Below are 15080 nucleotides of genomic sequence, written 5' to 3'. Positions count from 1 at the left end.
TCCAGGATCATCGATTCACGACCGTACATATAGAGCATTAGATAACCACATGTCAGAACTTGCTGAGTACATTCGTACTCAACCTATACCTTATTAAACTCTTTCTTAAATTATGAAAAGGCTGGGGAAGAAACTACCGACGAACCCGAGGGAGAGGAAGTATAGTACAAGGAACCCGATCTGTTCGGAGGCATTGACGGAGTAGACTACGCTATAGTATATGTTGTAGAAGGCGAAGAGGTAGAAAGTGAGACTTAGATATCTTAGAATAAGTTAGATGAGCCGAGCAACATAGAAGCCTACTAAATAATTAAGTTGTTGAACTTTAATGGTACCAGACTTAGATGTGCCACTTTGCTTCAAGCTAGTAGATTTGGATTTTTTACTTTGCCGTGAATCCTTGTTAGACCAAGGAAGGTCTTGAATCTTTTGTACTCTTATGGTTGAACACCATGAATAAATGAGAGCTTTAAACCCGCGATGTTTCTGTTGTATCACTCTTGGTTGTTCCGTGAGTTTTATGCCAATGGCTTACTCATTACAACACGTAGTGGTGTGCCGGGTCACCGCAATACGTGAATAAGTGTGCTTCTAGTATTGTCATAAAATCAACCTCATTTGAATACAACTAAGTTTATAAAAATGAATACCAACATATATGGTATACAATTGGTAGATTATGAAACTACATTTTAAGACCAATCTAGTGAGATTAATTTGGTGTTCGTAAATGTTTCTACCTTTTCTTATACTTTTTTCAAATTTAATAAGTTTGACTTTGGACAAAGCTAGAAGTGAGGTACGGTGTATATCTTTTGTACTCCCTCCAGCCCCAAATACATGTTAGAGATTTAGGCAGAAGATAAGCTAAAATATGTCTAGGTTTATTAAAATACGTGATAACATTTAGGAGGGAGTTATATATACCTTTTTAAGAACACACAAGTTGTGTGCTTTCTTTATTAAGACATAAGTAGGCCTGAGCATTCGGTTTTTCGGTTCTTTTGATAATTCGGGTAATAAGAAATGAGAACCGAAATTATATCGGTTTCCTAATTAATTTGTAATTCGGTTTCCCGATAATTCGGTTCGGTGTACGGTTTTTAACCGATTTAACCTAATTGTGACAAGAAATAAAAAATCAAATACGTATGATGGTATGCAGTAACTTGGCAGTTGCTGAGTTGCCGTGACTAGAAGCTACGACAAGGATTGCTGAACACGTACATACTACCAACGCTTATAACTCTAGGAACCATACGACCATGTAGTAGTAAACTACTCATACATAGCTAAATGAAGCAAAAAAGAAATTACACAGATGCTTGTGTACGTGTATTATTTTTTGGGAGGGAACTTGTATACACATACTACACACATACTACGTGCATGTGGTTGCCTTTAACTTTTTTAGGGACGTGCATAGGCCTGCAAGGAGACATGTGATTTCATACGTGGAGTTTGACACTTTGACCTGCTTGGAGTTTTGTTGTTTGGGAGAGAAATTAGTTGAAACGTTTGACAGTGGACCTCTGTATGAGACGGTTGTGCTATCTAACAATATCTTGGTTTTCAAGGGTATTTCGGTTAATAGATGGTCAAAACTGAATTTGTTAATATAAATTCGGATTTTCATGTTTAAGCACCGAAATTGTTTTCGGTTAATTCAGTTTTCGGTGTATTCGGATTCGGTTCCATTTATTTCGGTTCGGTGTTCGGTGCTCGTTTTTTGAGATAGACCGAACAGTGGAGTGGAGTAGAGTTTGGAGTATGTGGTCATGCCACGCATGGTTTCAGAATGTTGTAAGCAGACGGTATATCTTAACGTGTAAGACTACCCACAATGAGAGTATTATAGTTTCATAGGTAGTATCATACATTTTATGCGTGCAAAATACTCATATGACAGTGTAATTAAGGATAATACAGAGGATACTAGTATCATAGGTAGATACCGTATCATAGCATATACTACTAGAAAATTTTAATATCAAGTAAATCTTATATATATATTTACATTGAGATTCTACAATCAATTAATATAAGGAAACTATATACTACTAGTATATAATATCATGCATTGTGAAGATAGTATCATGTAGAAGTATCATATGCATATACACATATGCATTGTGACTAGTCTAAAGACCGGGTTCCGCGAGAAAATTGGCGTTAGTCCTGCCATTCCCAATAAGGTAGACATGAGCGCACCAATATCAAGCAAGTCGTGCCCAATCCAAAAGTTCCAACAACGCCAGCAAAAGGGAAAATTGGATCTATACCATTAAAAGATCCAATCTTTAGAAAAATACCATCCAAAGTTTGTAACTTAGAAAAATACCACTGAAAGTTTGCTCCGTTACTGCCTTTTACCACCACCGTGATCTGGACGTGAACTCAGGAACCGATCAGCCTTGCTAGAAAAATACGTGACTGGATCAGACCACAACACAATCAGCCCAGACCTAGCCAGCTTGATCTGAACACATCGCAACCAGCCCAAACCTAAGGGAGACAGACAGGTCGCGCGCCTCCCGCGACGGACCTCCCGGCGGAGCCTCCCCTGCGACGGACCTCCCGGCGGCGCGCCTCCCGCCGGCCGCGACTTCTTCTCCGAGCGCTGCTCCATGGTGCACACCCTCTTCAACCTTTTTCCCTCTTGTTCCCTCTCCTTCCCGTGCTCAGCTTTGGGGATTATGTAGTGCTGAGACAAGGAATCATCAATCTGAGCAGAGATGGATACTGCTGAAGTTCCAGAGGGGTAATCTCACCTGAGTCTCTACATTATTCCAATTTGTACATGTTCTGCTTGAAATAGATTGTGGTTTGCATATTTGCAGGAATGATCCAAAATTTGCTTGTAGAACTGAGATCATTGTCAACTCTTACTTCAGTATTATAGATGGAAAAAAGAGTATACAATAAGGGCAGGACTGTAAGCTGGGTTGTTGATTCAGAAGAGTATGCAATCATTGATTTAGAGAGGGACATTGATTCTGAAGAGTAAGCTGGCTGCAATATCACCTGGTGGAATCAACCGTAGATTTCCTTTTGAGTTAAATGGGTAGATGGATTAGATGTCTCAGTATTTTGCTGTGAACTGTGGTCTTATGTCTGAATGATCTGCAGAAGTATGGTTGCTAAAACTTGTGTTTTGTTATGTTGAAACCTGTGTTATATATATGGTTCAGATGGTTTATTATATCCTACTAAAATCGTGTGTCATATGTCCATTTATGTCTTGCTCTGCTGCTAAATTGTAGCTGCAAAATTGGTCTGAAATGCAGAGCGTGGGAGTGGTCTGTAGCAAGGACTCGTCCAGGATGAGCAAAGCTCCCTGGGAATGTGTCCAAACGTTTTTCTGAGCACAGTTAACGTTTAGATCACGGTGGTGGTAAAAGACAGTAACGGAGCAACCTTTCAGTGGTATTTTTCTAAGTTACAAACTTTGGATGGTATTTTTCTAAAGATTGGATCTTTTAATGGTATGGATCCAATTTTCCCCCAGCAAAATTAGTGCTCATGCGCATCAGCAGAGAAGACTAATAAGCACCACCACTCGGAAGCAAGCGTACCCGCAACCATGGCCATGGCCAGCAACAAGCACGTCGTGCTGTTCCCCTTCCCCGGCCAGGGCCACCTCGTCAGCTTCCTTGAAGCGGCCCGCCTCCTCCGCCGCGTCCTCCCCGGCGACGTCTCCATCACCCTCGTCTCAACCCCGCGCAACGTCGCCGCCCTCCGCGCTTCCACCTCCACGTCGTCCCCATCGTTGGACATCAGCTTCCACGCGCTGCCGTTCGTCCCGGCCGACCACGGGCTTCCCGCGGACTGCGAGTCCACCAGCTCCCTCCCGCCCCCGGCGTACCTGACGCTCTTCGAGGCCTTCGAGTCCCTCGAGCCCGCCTTCGACGCCTACATCTCCCGCCTTGTCGCCGACAACGAGTCCGTCTGCGTCATCGCCGACGTGTTCGTCGCGTGGACGGTGGGTGTCGCGCGCCGTCGCGGATGCGCAAACGCCGTCTTCGTGTCGTGCGGCGCGTTCGGCACGGCCATCCTGCACGCCCTGTGGAAGAACATGCCGGCGCTGCCTTTCGGCGACGACGGCCTGCTCCGCCTGCCGGAGCACCCGGAGGTGGAGCTCCACCGGTCTCAGATGTCGGTGGTGTTCCTCTCCAGTCCATCCCCCGGCATGGACCGCATGATTGCGTTCCACGACCGGCAGATACAGCACGGGTACCTGACGGACGCGGTGCTGATGAACACGGTGCAGGAGCTGGAGCCGACCGGGCTGGCCATGGTGCGCCGCACTCTCGGAAGGCAGGTCCCGGTCTGCTCCATCGGCCCTCTCGTCCGCGATGGTTCAGCGCATGCAGCGACCGACGACGGCGCCGCCGTCATGCGCTGGCTAGACTCGCAGCCACCGTCGTCCGTTCTGTACATATCGTTCGGGTCGCAGAACTCGGTACGCCGGAAGCAGATGATGGAGCTGGCAACGGCACTGGAGTCGACCGGGCGGCCTTTCATCTGGGCCTTCCGGCCGCCGGTGGGGATCGACCCCAATATCGATGGCGGCGAAGAGTGGCTTCCGGCAGGGTTCGAGGCGCGGGCGCGCGCTGCCAACCGCGGTCTCCTGGTCCACGGATGGGCGCCGCAGGTGAGCATCCTCGCGCACGGCTCCACGGGGGCGTTCCTTAGCCACTGCGGGTGGAACTCGGTGCTGGAGAGCCTGACGCACGGCGTGCCCATCGTCGGCTGGCCGCTCTCGGCGGAGCAGTTCTACAACGTCAAGACGCTGGCGGAGGAGTGGGGCGTGTGCGTGGAGGTGGCGCGGGGGAACCTCGAGAGCTCGGCCGTGGAGAGCTGCAAGGTGGCAGAGGGTATCGAGACGATGATGGGGGCGGAGGTGCGGCGGCGAGTGGCGGAGGTCCAGGAGGTGATGAAGAGGGCATGGGCGGAGGACGGCGGGTCGTCCAGGGCGGCGCTGCAAGAGTTCTTGGCAGCCATGCGCTTGCACTGAGCGCTTGATTTTATTTTCTTCCGTCCTCTGGTTGCTGGGAATTATTTTCTCTGGTGTTTTACAGTTTCTTGGGAATATTTTAATCTTTTTTTTTTTGCGAAACGGGAATCTGTTAATCTTGCGATGCATGCCGACATAGCAGTGAACTGATGACGGTGACACGACCTTTCTGCGTACTTGGGAGTTAGGACCAGTGACGTCGAAATGGTCCCGTACGGGCGTTTTCTGCGAACACTTGTGTGCACCCAGTGGACTCACCCGACAATTATCTTTTGCCAGATCTCGTTTTGTATCTTGTTTGATGGAACGAAATAAAACATTGATGGCAAATTGGCAGTCCTAATATTAGCCCGACAACTTTTTTTTTATCAGTCCTTGTACATACCAGATATAGATAGAAAGAGTGGTCGAAGTTATTATACTTCAAAGACAAGTAAATCAGTTTTAGGATTTATTTAAGCACACACGATGTGTGATTTTGGATAACACAATCTTATTATAGTAGCAATATAAAGCAAATTTATGAATGTTTAACATCACACAATATAAGAACAATCCAAATTATTGTAATAGTCTAAATCCAAATAATTAAATAAATAACGAATGGTTTGGAATGCAAAGAGTAATTCAAATCGCACATAAATACAAAGGATGCCATATAAATAAATTTGGAGACTATCTCCCTGAATCAAGTGGCTACTTCGAGGGCGCGCCCAAATCGGGGCACACCGTGGAGCTCCACGCCAGATCCATGGCGGTAACCAGCTCGGTCACATCTGGGCAAAAGGGGGGCCAAGGAACTACAAGCTCCCAACTCCTAGAGGTGCAAATAGGCGTGGGGGTAGCGGACAACCTTTCTTTCGACGCATAGTTGCATGCGGCAGCCCAAATTGACTGAAAGAGGGGTGGATGAAAGCGCGCGAGCAGAAATTTTAGTGCGCCAAGGGTTTTTGAGCATATAAGGAGTAGTGGGGTTCCGACGGATGCCTTGTGAAAACAAGGGATATACCGCGTTGGGAGGAATTTTCGTTGGATGCCTAGTTTTAGCAAATACAAGGGATCCTCTCGGGGTCATTTTTCTCTATGAAAACCTCAAAAACGGATATTATAAGGGTTGGGGTCAGCTATAAAAATGACCTGTTAGAGATGCTCTAAAGCATATTTTATTTTTATGAACCGAAATAAGTACTAGATCTGTAGAACATAATTCCGTTATGTGCTATTCTTAGCTTAGTTGTAGGCAAAATATTTAAGGGAAGAAAGCAATGGCGGAGCTATACGAAAATCCATGAGGATTGCTCCTTATGAGTGAAGAAAGGCAAGCTCCAGGGATCACGTACCTTGTGTCCTCTAATCTCAAGTAATTTGTGTCCTCTAATCTCACCAAATCTCGCCCACTAATTAAGCAATACAGTCTTTGCAAGGTGGATTGAAAACTTTTTTTGTAAATTTATTACTTTTAGAGATCTGTGTATCATTGTTGATTCTTATTAATAACGGATTTGCTATGTCTGAGATTTCTTAAGTCTCACTCACCTAAAAAAAGTGTTTTAGTTACACTTTTATGTTAAAAAAGTGCAATTGCACAACTGAATTGAGTTACACTTTTCTTTGAACTACAGTCGCACATTTCTAAGGTGATTGAGATTTAAGAAAATCTGAGACATAGGCACACCCTATTAATAAACTGTTATTTTCATAAAAAATTAAGCAATACAGTCTAGGCCTTGGAGGGGGAGGGGGGCAGCCCCCTGCAAGGTTCAAGGAGTATCGTAGTATCTGGATGTCATGAAGGCAAGTGACAACTAGGAGTAACAAACAACTGTTGCAATTGTTGTTTGTTTTTCGAGATAGTTTGTTGTCCTACCATCATGGTCAAATATGGTTACGAACAAAAAAAAGACTCGTAAGAAAAAGCATTATCGCTTCTCATTTTTGGCATTATTTGTACCAGCCATGGCCAAGAAACTCGATTACCTTAGGGCATGAGCAATGGTGGCATACACAACTAGCTGCTCCATGTAAAAAAGTTGTAAGAAGCAACATGATGAATTTTATCTCTCTAATGGAAGCTACAACTTTAGTCAGAAAAAAGAGAGAAGGAACCCCACAAATATGACACCATGTATCTCTTTCTCTCTCCAAAAAGCATGCTTTTAGGGCTTAAGATCCCACTTCTTGAAGAGGAGGCTACTTCCTCATCCGAACCTACTTTGGACCACCTAAACCTAACTAAAGGTGTGAAGCAGCACCTCTAGAGCAGTGCATTGGGCATGCCCTTATGAACCTACAAGAGGCTACCATGCCACCTCTAATCTTCTTGCAGTACTATGTCACCCTATGTGGCCAACTTTTGGCGCAATCCGATTCTCGCCATGGTATGTATTTCTGTAAGGTAGGATTAGTGGGATAATTTTTTAAGTATTGGGTGAAACCTCTACCTTCACTCGATCCTCACAAGACCTCATCGCCAATCCATTAGATAGAGTTAAAGTATTTGGTGTTACAAAATACACTAAAATTTGAGAAAAAGTGGGGATAAGCGAGAATTAAAATCGCTCAATACTCTAATACCAAACATGGTTTTATAAACATAAGGGTGGATTTGTGTTGAGATCCATGCTAAGTCATTAGGATAACTTCAAGATTTTTTTCCGAAGATAATCATATAAATTTGAAACTTTCCAGGAGTACTTTCGAGTATTTATGCTGCATGAGAAAAAAAAATCTACACACTGTAGTTTGATTGTGTTGTTGGCATGCTCCATTTCAAGTTTATACAAAGTGTTAAGGAGCAACAAAAGGAGATATTTGTATGCACATATGTCAACGCAAAAACGGATGGCTAGATAGATATATTCGTGGTGAATTTGGTGGTACAACTACAACTTTCCCTAGTGTGATTAATATTTTACTTGAGACAAATATGTACATAGGTTTTCAAGTTTTCAATCCATATATACGTAGTCATAGTTAAGACATGTTAAATAGTATGTCACTTTTTCACAAAAGGGAGTCTCGGTTAGCATGGATATTTCATGCTGTATACTTTGTTTAAAAAAATGTCGTGTACCGAGGCAAAGGGGTTTGTCCAATTGTTTTGCTTCTGAATTCTCGGCATGTGCTCGTGTTGCCCGTGTAGTGGGAGGGACCCTAGCGGCGCGATGAGATCCGCGATCGCTGGTTCAACCTCCGGCCCAATCTGCGGGAGGACCCGGCCTACGAGTTGGAGAGCTACAGCTTTGTACCTTGGAGTTTGACCCTCGCCGCCGTGCTGGTTACCTAGGCGATGTCACCTACTTCTTGCCTCTTTGACAGCGATGTCGCCAACCTCTGGCAAGTGGCGAGGACGAGGAGGAAGACTGCAAGGGCAACGGTGGTGGGCAGCCCGATCTGCTCATCATCAATCCGGAGGTCAAGCTGCACGAGCTAACCAAGTAGAGGTCATGGAGCTGACCAAGGCCTGGAGCGAGCTTGATGAGCTCGACAAGTGGAAGAGCCTTTCACTTTGTTGCGGGAGTCTGCACTAGTGCGGCAGGCCCGTGACACCTCTGGTCACTCTTGCATGGATTGCAAAAGCAACACGATTAAACCTAAATCTACGCAGCCGTTAACCCTAAGTTACCAAAATCCGGTCCCGAGATACCTCACTGGGGCTTGTGAGAGCGGCGGCGGATATGGCGCGGTGGCAACCTCCTATTCAGGCTTGACGAGCTTGGTCTTGACACAGCGGGAGGCAGCCTCCCTCTAAAATGTTTCGTACGCATGGACCTGACGTTGGTTGTGGAGTAATTCCTCTCCAGAGATAGGCTAGCGATGGCGCGGTCGATGCGGAGATAGGGTTTCAACCCGTATCCGCCGCATCGACTGGCATATAACTATATATAGAGGTCACGCCGAGTCCCCTTTTTTTCTTTTCTTTTACTGGCCGGACCACCAATAAAGGGTCTGATCGGCAGCCTAAACCAAACCGAAACCAATCAGGGTCGAGCGGCAAGTTCAGTTGTGAAAGTTGCTTTTGAATTGTGCGTCTCTATTTTTCTCACTATTTTCATGGAATTTGAAGATTCTAAACCTACTAATATGAAGACGACTCTTATGCTGACTTGAGTCCAGAAGGGAAGCGACTGGTTCCGATTCATCTTTGCTAGCGCTTGAGTCCTGTGGAATCCATTAACAAGATGTCTAGTGTTCACTATGTGAACGTGTTCTACCCGAGCTTCCAAAAGAACACTATTTAATCAAAGCGGCAACAGAAGAATGTGTACCAAAATTTAGTTCATTAATAGATCACAACCGGCAGTTTGATCGATTATTCCAGTTCAATCTCGCCAACAACAAACCCTCGTACACTATCAGAGCCAGGAATGACAAAAACTCTCTGCAAACTAGGAAAAGAACAAACCACAGGATCACAAGATCACTGTTCTCTAATCCCAACCGTCAGATGTAACAAAAGAGGATAGGGAAACATGTAGATCTGAGTAACTCGATTCTTAGAGTGGGGCCTGGCCAGTGGAAGAAGAAGACATGATAGCCAGAGTATCTGTCACAGAAGACATGGCACTCAGCGCCACCTTGAGAACATGTTATCAAGTTTGATCCTTTCTGCTACTCCCCGCCCAAACCAACATATGGTACTTGAAAGTAGAGAAACTCCTGAGCGCTTTATGAGCAAACAAATATAGTACATTTTTTTTACATCCCATGTGTTTAGCAAGCCACGAGCGCATATGTCATTCCAGCTGCTTGAACTTCACATATTCTAAGCTACTGTATCATTGTGATGGCTCTTGAAATGAAACACACTCCAGCTTCAGTGAACACAGCTTGCAAGAGCTTATGGTCGGATGACGGAACAGCCTGTCATAGTACTCTTAATTTGAGTTTGTCATATCCAGCTTTCATCTTGTACTTTTCGAATAGTTTTTGCATCGCAACAACGAACTGTTCATGAACCTCATTTATCTGTAAACCAAGCCATACTGCAATTTAGAATCTTAAACAATACATGATTCCAAAACTTGTTTTCACAGTGGTGAAGCAATAGAAACTCAGATGATAATATCACACTTTAAAGAGATGAACTCATATAAAACACTGTCCCCAGCGATTAACAGATAAGAATTTGGTTCAAATAGAGTCCAAAATGAGAAACAAAAATGCGTACCAATGAAGGGGTCCAACAGTGTCAGTGTTTTATTGTTTATTAACAGAGAATTTAACCCATAGAATGCACAAATGACCGTATGGGTTATGACTGGTACATATCCTCTCATTTTCCAGTTATGTTTGATGGCAAAGCACATTCACATTGCTCAAAAAATAAAAATTGGTCGAAAGCTAGAAAAATAACAATCATTGATAGAATACCTAGAATGATTCTCACCTCATCATAGGTAGGCTGAGGATTTTTCTTAACCTCAATTGGTTTCCCAACAACCAGATGCAACGGTGTGGCAAAAGGGTCCTGTGTTACAATGTGCAAGTTAGGCCATGCAAACTCTTGAATGCCAATAATAATGCTGAACAGAAATTATTTTCCATTTACACAAATCGAATCAGTGGTTATGTACAAAAAAAAAGATGACATGTAGATGAACTGCCATACCCGAAATTACCCCAGAAGATAATCGGAGTAAACTTAATTGCTCTAGCAATCTTGACAATTAACTTGCCACCTGGCCTCCACCACTTATACACAGAGCCCTACTAGACAATAGGACGAAGAATAAGCGGATTGAATACCATGAAATAATTTATTAATGGTACAAACAAAGATTCAAAAGTAGATGAACTTCAGGGCATAAGATCTGCTAAATAATTTAACTGAATTTAGGGCGTATTCTTTCCAAAGTTAGGTAACCTTTTGAAGTTTGCAACCATCCACTTTCATCAATATTTATTAGCCACCCATGAATGAAAGCAACAATATGGCGCATCATGTGGCAAGAAGTCGCATTACCTCTCGAAGCAGAAAACAGGGACTGAAGGAGAACCTGTCTCCATAGCTATCTTAACAAAACCTTTTCTTGATTTGAGAAAAACAACCTGTCAATTGCAAAATTTGTTCATCGTTATCACATTCACTGGAAATAAAACATTGGTTTCACCTAGCATGCCACTTGATAAAATGCAATATTCTCATTGACTATGCGAGAAAACAAGCGTGGCAAACCTCTGAATCATGATCCATGTGAAGTATCTCCTGCACGCCTCCAGGCACAATGATGCAAGTGTAACCAGCACCAAGGTAGGAGTAAAAACTCTTCCTCGACGCAGGAACCAGACCCAGCCACGTCCATATCTGCCTCAAGAACGGGGTGTAGAACACCTAACACCAACCAGACGCTCACCAGTTAAGAGCACAGCTACTAACAGCTTACTTGAAGACTGAATTCAATTTGACACGGACAATGTGCTTGTGGAGTAGGAAGGGAATCCGGGGTCCTCACCGCGCTGCTTGCAAGAACCTTTATCTTGGGCAGCGGCATGAATCCAACAAGGTCCATAAGGGCGCCCAAGCCGACGGGCAGAACAGAGTGGGGTTCATAGCCGAACACTGCAAGAAACAGCACTGGATTCAGAAATCCATCTAGGGGAGGCTGCCTGCCATCTCTTTGCGCATCTTTGAGCAGAACGAAAAGGTAGATGTGATGATTCAAGCATCTGGAGAAGGAAAGCTCACCGTAGGCTCTTTTGGGGTCAAAGGCTTGGTAGTCCTCCACATGTAGAGTGACGGGGAAGTGGCCGATGACGTTTTGGCTTACGAACCTGTAGATGCGCCCTCATGATGTGAGATCCAGCCAGCAATGCAGGGGGGGTGAGGAAAGAATCGAACAGGGAGGAGGGAGGAAGCGAACCTGGCAATCTTGCGGCCGATCCTGCTCGTCGCTGACGGGCACGAGCATGAAGAAGAGCTGCGTGCCGAGCACCCTGCACCACCGAGCACCAGGATGAGCGAAGAAGGCCGGCTCAGTACGATTAACCGGCAGCAAACAGCAAACAACCATGACTGGAATTGCACAAGGGGTTCCCAGTTTGATGCTAAGCATTATGAGTTTGTGACAGAAACATGACTGAGTTGTTGTAAGTTACTTCTATGCCAATTCTTTTATGCCTTCAGAGGCTACATGAAGCTCCTTCTATAGATTCAATACTCTCTACTTCGTATCATAATTGCAATATGCAGAAACCAAGGCTTTTTAACTTCCTATAATGAAATGTATGCGAGATTTGATGACATAAGCCTCTTACCTCTAAGATAACTTAACTCATAAAAGACCCGTTCATTTCTATTTTTCAACAATTTACATGTTGGGCATTTTACAAATACCAAGCAATCTGGTATATCTCATAATACCCATTTTACAAAACCGCTGTCCTTTATTTTTGGAAACAGTTTTACTAGGCCAGGTGTGCAATTCTCCTCTAAGCAACAGACTTAACAATGCAATCAAGCCAATTAAAAAGGCCGTGGAGCTCCATGCAGGTTCAGTCGACAAGCTAGGCGTGTGGATGATCAGTGGAAGGACCTCAAACCTGCTATCAGAGCTTTTGAGGAGATACTGCTCTCTGACTGAAATACAAAGTGGTTGGACAAGATCTGAAGTTAGGGGCATGTACAAAGGGGAGCCCTTGAAGTAATAAAAGCGATAGCTACGAGTCAGTTTCATATGATAGCAGCATCACGGTATCTCTTCTTTTGACTGTAGTGTTGGAAACACGAGAAGAAACTTAAGGTAGCATCAGAGTAGTACAGTTAAACTCGCTGTTTTAACAATCAAAACATTTTGATAGAGGTACTAACTGTGTAGGGAAGAGAAGATTTCCAACTGACTTGTCACATCAACTTATACCATCCTGATAATAGACAAATTCAGTTAAAAGAGAAAACAAGTTCCATTTTGAAGAGATAAATGGCACCGATCTTTTGATATTAAGCCAATGCAACTTGCCTCATAAAACAACAGGATCAAACACTAGTAAGACAGCATACTATGTAAGAACCGCGAATACTGCAACATCATCTTTGGAAAATCAGGGGCAAGCCTTACAAAAAATCTCAGTAAATGCCCAGTACATCACGGATCACATGAACGGTACCAGTAAGAAAAACTTGATAAGAACGCTTATCAAACTTGATAAGAAACATGGCTGAAAAAACAGTTACGTGGCTCCATTTCCAATTAATGAAAGAAGAAGCAATTTCTGGACACCATACTAGATGAGGACCCAACCAGTTCAAGTACAGTAGTACAACTAGAAATAATTCTATGTCGTGAGAGTGTAGATTTACATTGTACATACGTTCCTACAACCTGAAACAAGAAGGCAACAGAGAAAACAGAACAAAGACCATGTCAAAGTCTGAGTGATATGAAATCCAGATGGGACACCGATCATGTGCCGATCATCTGATATCCGGTCTTCACGACAAACACAACATGGAAGCTCCACTTGGTCCCCTACCAGGCTTCCACGTTCCTCCAATCCTCCGAATCGAATCAGGGCTGGTTTAGTGGAGGTCACATTATAATTTCCAGGTTCACTATCCAATCAGGGAACCAAGATTGTAAATGATATATCTCAGAACGGAATGGCATAATATAAGTCTAGTATCAAATGACATACATGATTCTAGCAGCTGATCCTTTGAGATCACGGCAGCAGAGCTGAGAAATTTCCACTCTTGTATTATACGTAATTGTAAGCATTTGATTGGTCATAAGAGCAGAGCTCACGGCAGCAGAAAAGCAGCAGTACTACAAACTTTGACATTACAGAACGCGAAAAAAAGGAAAAGGGATAGGTGGTGACTCAGTTCTCCAAGCCAGGCACCTGCATACGGCGGGCGTCCTCCGACTTCTTCTTGCCGAAGATCTCGTCGGAGACGACCTTGAGCTGGTGGCGCTTCTTGGACTTGGCAATCTTCTGGATGGTCTTGGGGTTGGTCACCTTCTGTAGCTTGGAGCCCGTGCGCAGGACGTTCTCCTTCTTGAGCTTCTCCCGCTCCTGGCGCTTGGTGCGCTTGGCGGCCTTGTTCTGGCGGATCTCCTCCTTGAGCTCCGCCTTGCGCGCCTGGTACGCCTTCTTCAGGGACTTGTCGCGCACGCGCTGCTCCAGCGGGACGGGCTTCCGGGAGACCATCAGCGCGGACGAGCGGCGCGTGCGGGGCTCCTTCCAGTTCCGCCCCGAGACGCGCCCGGCGATGACGCCGTCGTAGGTGGGCTGCCCGAAGCCGGCCGGCTTGGAAGGGTCGGAGAGGGAGGGGACGGCGCGGAGCTTGGATGGACGGGGGACCTCGGCGTCGACGTCCATGGACTCGGCGGCCGCCTCCTCCTCCTCCCGGCGCTTGCGCTTGCCGCGCGCGCCGCCGAGGCCCTCATCGAGGTAGCGGAAGTCGATGTGCGAAGCCATGGGGGATGGGAAGCTAGGGTTTCTTCGCCGTCTTTTTTTGAGGGCGAGAAAGAGAGAGACCAACTGGAGGCGGAAGGGGTGGGTTTTGTGTTAGGGTTTGAGCGGGTTGGATGGGCCAGTGTTCGCGAGAACATGGGCCGGCCCAGTCAACTATTCATATATTGCTGGTTCTGTTATCATTTTTTTTTCCTGCATATATTCTTCTGTCTATATCCATTTGATGCTGAAAAATACTTATTTCCTGCAGGTCTTATTACAAACAAATTTATGGAGTTCTCTTCCGTTAAGCTTATTGTTCAGTTTTCCTCCACATTTAACTGATGTCATCTTTGCAGGCCAAGTTCCGAGCATGCTTCTGGGTATGACTCCTACATGTATGCCATGTTTTATGACTGACCTCATCATATTATGTTCATCCTTGGATATATAAGTTATCCTTCATCAATCTATATTATTTTTCTTATTTGGCACTCATAGGTTCTCTCGCATGTTATAGAATTGATCAAGCATGACTGTATCATGTACGCAATGGGATTTTGAACATATATTTATTGCCAAGGATTATCGTGCCAATTACGGTCATATATGCTACTACTTTTGAGCCCCTTTAACATGGAAACAATTGTATTTCGTTTTGATTGCT

The 15080-nt window shown here is 44.8% G+C and overlaps 2 protein-coding genes and 1 pseudogene across 2 annotated transcripts; 1 reads left to right on the top strand and 2 right to left on the bottom strand.

The window, feature by feature from the left end:
• Window positions 1-3510: 3510 nt before the first annotated feature.
• Window positions 3511-5381, top strand: LOC124688162 (UDP-glycosyltransferase 92A1-like). The gene has a single exon (XM_047221878.1). The coding sequence runs from the start codon at window positions 3584-3586 to the stop codon at window positions 5015-5017; it is 1434 nt and encodes a 477-aa protein (XP_047077834.1). The 5' UTR covers window positions 3511-3583; the 3' UTR covers window positions 5018-5381.
• Window positions 5382-9280: 3899 nt separating this feature from the next.
• LOC124690570 lies at window positions 9281-12030 on the bottom strand (annotated as a pseudogene).
• A 1057-nt stretch (window positions 12031-13087) lies between these two features.
• On the bottom strand, window positions 13088-14474 carry LOC124688161. The gene is made up of 2 exons (XM_047221877.1): window positions 13838-14474; window positions 13088-13123 (listed from the first exon to the last, which is right to left on the bottom strand). The coding sequence occupies exon 1, from the start codon at window positions 14435-14437 to the stop codon at window positions 13838-13840; it is 600 nt and encodes a 199-aa protein (XP_047077833.1). The 5' UTR covers window positions 14438-14474; the 3' UTR covers window positions 13088-13123.
• Between the last annotated feature and the right edge of the window lie 606 nt (window positions 14475-15080).

The sequence above is a fragment of the Lolium rigidum genome, chromosome 2 (genome assembly GCF_022539505.1).
Source record: "Lolium rigidum isolate FL_2022 chromosome 2, APGP_CSIRO_Lrig_0.1, whole genome shotgun sequence".
Lineage (NCBI taxonomy): Eukaryota > Viridiplantae > Streptophyta > Magnoliopsida > Poales > Poaceae > Lolium > Lolium rigidum.
The sequence above is the reverse complement of the archived record's forward strand: the minus strand, read 5'-3'. Positions and strand labels throughout refer to the sequence as shown.

Excerpts from the sequence above, each read along its gene's own strand:
- LOC124688162 (XM_047221878.1), top strand. The coding sequence starts at position 3,584 with ATGGCCATGGCCAGCAACAAGCACGTCGTGCTGTTCCCCTTCCCCGGC.
- LOC124688161 (XM_047221877.1), bottom strand. The coding sequence starts at position 14,437 with ATGGCTTCGCACATCGACTTCCGCTACCTCGATGAGGGCCTCGGCGGC.